At 37.0% G+C, this 6,197-nt stretch overlaps 1 protein-coding gene across 1 annotated transcript; it reads left to right on the top strand.

Moving 5' to 3' along the window:
* Window positions 1-979: 979 nt before the first annotated feature.
* LOC108437173 (uracil nucleotide/cysteinyl leukotriene receptor) lies at window positions 980-5,407 on the top strand. Its single transcript, XM_017714096.1, has 2 exons — window positions 980-1,010; window positions 4,444-5,407. Exon 2 carries the CDS (start codon window positions 4,469-4,471, stop codon window positions 5,405-5,407), a length of 939 nt encoding a protein of 312 aa, XP_017569585.1. The 5' UTR covers window positions 980-1,010; window positions 4,444-4,468.
* Window positions 5,408-6,197: the final 790 nt, after the last annotated feature.

Here is a 6,197-nt window from a genome sequence, read left to right as displayed (position 1 = left end):
TAACTAATTAGGGAGACAGTACAATGCTGAGCAAACATAGTGGTTATGGTTAGAGGGCCTGGGCTGGAAAATCTCCATGTTCCCCCCTCTCTGCAGGAGACTTCACTGTGATTGGGTGCTCAGGTTCCCCATGGTGTTGTATCATGGGTGCTGGGTTGTCCTCTTTAGCTGAGGTTTGAAGAGGTCCTATGACAGACAATCAGATGTGCATATTCCAACAGGCAATTATCCTAACAACTGGAGTACCATTTTCACGTGTGTGGACCTCAAGCCAGAGGAGAAATATTTTCCCATAACACTGGTGAGACTGCAGCTTTTTCTCTCTGGTTTCTCTGTCCTAAAAGTATTCCAGAAGCTTGCTGCACATCTTATTTCAGCTGTAACAAGTGGCGCCTGTAAGTACATCCTCAAAAATGAAAGTATCGAAAGAGTTTTTGGAGTGGTTTCATAAGAGGAACCACTTTTGCTTCCATAAAGAACTGTTAAAGAATTGTTTGTAAACCAGATATTTTGAATGTGAAGAATATTTTCAAATGTAAAGGCAATTATTTGAAGTTCTATACTATACTAATTACATTCTAATTGAAACTAAGCCAAGAATGTGTGTTTTTTTTTTTTCAGAACATTACATGAAAGCTTTTGACATTGCACTGTATTTGGAAATACAGCGGATTCTGTACTACTTCGTATCTCTTAAATGTATTGTGGAACATATAAATTATGATTTGGTAGTTCCAATTCTGCCTACACAGCAAGCTGTTGGAGACAATGAAAGCATTTGTTTTGCCTAGGGATGGAAAGGGATCCTGTGGCTCATGATTTTGTGGAGCAGATACAGAGTCATAATCCATATCTGTAAAGGCTTGTGGTTATGAGCACATTTCCTTGGAAACAGTCAGCAGGAAATATTGTTGGTTTGCATGGTTGTCGCAAGCCGTGGCGGCTTTGTTTTCATTTGCAGGTCAGTGGGTCTCAGTCAGTGGAGTGAATCGGAAAGAGGTCACACGTAGGTATGGAGGCATGTTTATTCATACAAAGGCATTAAAGACTAATTGAGAACATAGTTTGGTGAGCTTAAGCTGTTGTAATAGCCGTGTGACTGTTTCAGCTTGTTAGGGTACAACTGTCTTGCTTGCTGTTAGCAAAAAGATGGTAGAGGTAGGTTTTGGATGAAAGCTAATAAAGAGAATATGTTGAATATTGTACTCTTCTTCAGAAAACACTTTAATGAATCAAGACCTAATGAAAATGATTGAAATAAAAATATCTACATAATAAAAATGTACTATGATGTATTTGTTCAGTTAGAATAGACAGCTGTAGATGGTTAGTTGACTATGTATCAACTATGTACAAGAAGGTATGTGCTCTTGAGGACAGGACACAGCACTGTAGCATTTGTCTACTTATGTGCTTTTCAGTAACACTTTATTTGGTGAAGGTTTATTATTTATTAGAACCATGCCCTTTGTTCATAAAAGACAAAATTACACACTGTCACATGGTTTGTTCACTATGTGTTACGCTTTATTCAGTATAGCATGTATTAGTACATGGTTGGAGGCCTGTTATGTGAAAGGTCATAATAATTACATTATTAGCGGTAATGATGCAAAATACACATTATTATTACCTAAATTCACATCATATTAGTGGAGATTATTACTTTAGAGCTAAAAAGAGTTTAATAAGGCAAAAATACTTTCAGATGTGCTTTCTATTCTAAAGTGCAGTTTTAGTGATCACTACTAAGAAACTAAAAGTGTTAAGTTTTACATCACAAATTATTTCTTATGTACTTGCATAGTGACACTACTCAAATGAACTGTATAAAACAAAAACAAACAAAAAACATAAAATGTGCAATAATGTACAGGTTCATGTGAAATACATAGCTGGAGATGGTTTAAAGAGAATTCCTCTATCTTCTGCATAATTAAGTGTTTAAGATGTAAACATCAGAGTGGTTTAATGTGAAATGGTACATTATAAAACCACTATAGTAAACTGAACAAACTAGTTTTATTAACCAACCAAAACGAACAGTGAACCTACATAAGTCTTGTGAGTTTTTATGTTATGTTGATAATAATAAAACTGTGGTAAATCTGAAAGAAATAAGTTTTCTTTGGGGATTATTTTGCCTTACATGTACCTCTCCACTCTGAATGTATTTTTTTAAAAGCATTTTAGGCCAAAGCTTATCTCAAAACTATTGTAAAATGTTTCAGTCATCAGGAAGTGCATTTCATATAATATCTTTCTGTAAGGGGAATTTTAGAGGCAATAAATGCTTCAATCTTCTGGTTCCTATAACCACCACTATGACTCAATAATTTTCTTTAAATTGCAGAATCCAAACCTTTTTATAATGCATAAATGTTGAAAATTCAGTGGAATTCCAACCCTTTGTATGGTTGCACTGGCATGTCTAAAGTTTTACTACACACTTCTATAACCTAGGGAAAGCGCAAAGGGTTTGCATTTTAATTAATGTATTACTGAATAATCAGCTGTAGTTTGTAATAAGCTTGGGATTTTAGGGGTTAACTAGCAGTAGTATCAAGTAAATGGAAGTTTTGCATAAATACAAAATATGTGCATAACATTGAACAAGTTTTGGGCATTGCTTCTCAGGAAGTGTGATTAAACATAAATACAACATTACCAAAGTTTTTTTGGTTAGAAAAAAAGCTATACATTTCTTTGAATATAGCTAGAACACAGGTTCTGTTCCAGCCAATGCCAATTTATTAAATTTCATCAGTAACACATATGATTGTGTAATATAGGATTGCTTAGCTGAAGCTTATGTACATAAAATCACAATGTGTTGTTTATTATTTGTATATACTTTTTTGTTTTGTACTATTCTGTTACTGCCGTAATATATAGCTTTTCACATCGTATTCTTAGATGCGCAAGACTTCTGCACAGCGAGGGAAAACTGGACATGTTGTCACACTTTCTTATATTTCTTGGCTACAAGCTAAACTAATGTAATAAATATATAAGTATAAGTTCCAGTTTTTTGTATTCAATGCATCTTCATTTGTTCTTTCAGTATAGAGTTATAGACAGTTACATAGAAGGTGTGCTCTCTGGGTGTGCTCTGTAGGAAACACTATGTTGGGTTAGTTGTAATGCTGGATTTTTCAGCAAGTAAGTACACAAACCAAGTCACTGTGAACTGTTAACAGTCATGTTAACGGTCTTAGCTGTAGTTGGATCGATTTCTTCTGTAACTTCACCTGCTTCAATTTTTTTTACATTACACCAGCTGGTGTGCTACTCCTCTGTGCCTTTCTTTTATCACTTCTAACCATCTTCCTTCCTTCTTTCATTCTTTCAAAACCAAATTTCTCATTACAAATACAGGCTTATCATGCTCACCTAATATCCCTGATGGCACTGCATAAATTATTGTGTGAATCTAGCATGTTAAAAGACACACATGCACACATAAGCTTTAAATGTAAAGCAAATATACACTCACCAAGCACTTTATTATGAACAACTTATATCTACACTCCTTGTCCATTTTATCAGCGCCTCTTATCATATAGTGTGGTCCGTCTGTTTCTCAGCATATTTTGTTAGCCCCCTTTTACCCTGTTCTCTACAGTAGCTCATCTGTTGCTGCACAGTTTGTGTTAATCATCCTTTAGTCCTCCATCAGTGTTCAAAGGGACGCTGCCCATAGGAAGCTGTTAGCTGAATATTTTTGGTTGGTGAGCTATTTTCAATTCAGCAGTGCCACTGAAGTGTTTCAAAACGCCCGCAGCACTGCTGTGTCTGATCTACTCAGAACAGCGCAACACACACTAATAAGCTACCACCAGGTAAGTGTCACTGCAGTGCTGAGAATGATCCAGTGCCCAAATAATACCTGCTCTATTGTGGTCCTGGGGGGTTCTGACCACTGAAAAACAGAGTGAAAGGGGCTGACAAAGTATGCAGAGAAACAGATGGACTACAGTCTGTAACTGTAAAACTACAAACTGATCCTATATGGTAAGAGGAGCTGACAAAATAGATAATGAGTGTAGATAAAAAGAGGTGTTCCTAATAAAGCGCTTGATCAGTGTTTAAGGTCATATAAATCACATACTTGCCCCAAACTGACATCTGTGTTAATAGTGGCTACATTTTAACTCTAGCCTTAACATAGGACTGCTGCTCTGTTCTATTCATGATAAAAATATTTATTCCTAACAAAGTCTTAGATAAAATGCATTGTTGATATTTTTAAGATGAAAGATAATAACATCATGTTCACCTCAGATTACAGTGCCTTTTGCCTCATGGGAACATGAAGTTACACAAAACAGCCATTCAGTTTTTGAGTAAGCACCTCTGTTGTGGAGGCATTAACAAAGTGACAACATTTGTATTGTCGATTAATATTCTTTTTCTATTTCATCCTTTTCTGGGAGCCCACAGAATCTGCTCCATCAGGTTAAGCAAGATGGAGACACCAAACAATGTCAACAATTCCCTGCTCCTCATTCACCCTTCTCACAACACTTCCTTGGTGGACAAGACCATGTACGAAATGTGCCAGCACATGCCTGAGGTCATCTTTTCCTACCTGGGCTTGCAGTTTGTCAACATGTTCCTGGGTATCCCTGCCAACCTCATGGTGCTCTGGCTCTTCCACAAGAACAAGGGTGACTCGTCCACCTCAGATATCTTTATTGTCCACCTGGCTGTGCTGGACACCTTCTTCTGCCTCATCCCACCAATGGAGCTGGCCAACCTGGTGTACCTCACCACCAGCAACACCTGGTATGCCCTGCGCTTCTTCTATGGCATCAAGGATTCCTCGCCGCTCTTCTTGTCCTGCATCTGCCTGGACCGCTACATGGCTGTACGACACCCAATAACCTTCACCAGACTGAAGGACCGTCCGCATCGGCCGGTTTGCGCTGGTGTCATGTGGCTTATCATTCTAGCTTACGCAGTGCTAAAATGTATGGGAACCATCCCCAACTTCGACAAGGTCTTTACAGTCATGATCTTGGCGGCCTTCACCTTCATGGTCTTCTGCAACATCTCCATACTTTGGGCCCTTAAGCAGTCCGGTCCAGGCCGGGATGAGATGCATCCGGTGAAGAAAAAAGCCTTTAAAATGGTCCTCATTATTTTGGCCATCATCGTCTTCAACTACTTCCCACCTGTTGCTCTTTTTCCATTTAAGGCCTATTTCCCTCCCGAAGTGTTCAAATGTTACATCCACTACATAGCCTTTGGGTTCATGGACATCAGCAGCAGCATTCAGCCGATGCTCTACCTGTCCAGGGAGCAGCCGAGATGTCCAGCATACTGTTGCAAGTGCTGCATCATCAAAAAGACTGAGGATACAAACGTAATTGAGACACCTACAGTGTACACTATAACTGAGTAAGATCTTTCATAAAAATATAAAGCAATTTGATTGTCAGACTGTGAATATATGTAAGCAGATACATGTATATAAGTGATTATTTTGTGGTTTGTGTCCTAGTTAAACCCATTTTCATTAGCTAGATCTTTATTTGTGCATATAGATCCAACACTGGACAAATATTTTTCATTTAACCCATTAATGCATGATATTGCCATGTGGCAACAATGACTTTGTAACATTTTTTTGTCTGACTACAATGTAAAAGTGAATGTTTTATCTTTTCCTTTGAGAAACAGAAGGCTTTCTGAGTAACATGATGTACATATATATTTGATCATATGCCTTCCTGTTTCATTATTTTTGAAGGTAACTATGTTATACAGTGTCAGAAACTAGAGATTCAAGTCTTTTAACTACTGCCCTCTATTGCTTTGTGTTGCCATATGTTAACAATAAGTTCATTCATTATCTTTGCCTGACTATAATATATGTCAATTTTTCTTTCTCCTTTAGGAAACTGAAGGTATACTTTTATTTGATTATATCACCTTTTTTAACACAATCTGTGGGTGGGTTAAAATTTATTTTCCATACATGAAACCAATTTTGATTTTATTGGTTTCAAATTAAATAATAAAACAGAATTGTTGCCAAATGGCAACAGCATGTGAAAATGAAAATGCAATCTGCAATATACAATATCAGAAAAGTAACACCTCCTTTTGACACACCGAATATTTAATTTTTTCCATTCTGAGTTCATTTTTATATTTCTATTCATTTTATTTCAATTAATTTTCAATATAAA

Source organism: Pygocentrus nattereri, chromosome 23, assembly GCF_015220715.1.
Source record: "Pygocentrus nattereri isolate fPygNat1 chromosome 23, fPygNat1.pri, whole genome shotgun sequence".
In the NCBI taxonomy this organism is placed as follows: domain Eukaryota; kingdom Metazoa; phylum Chordata; class Actinopteri; order Characiformes; family Serrasalmidae; genus Pygocentrus; species Pygocentrus nattereri.
The sequence above is the reverse complement of the archived record's forward strand: the minus strand, read 5'-3'. Positions and strand labels throughout refer to the sequence as shown.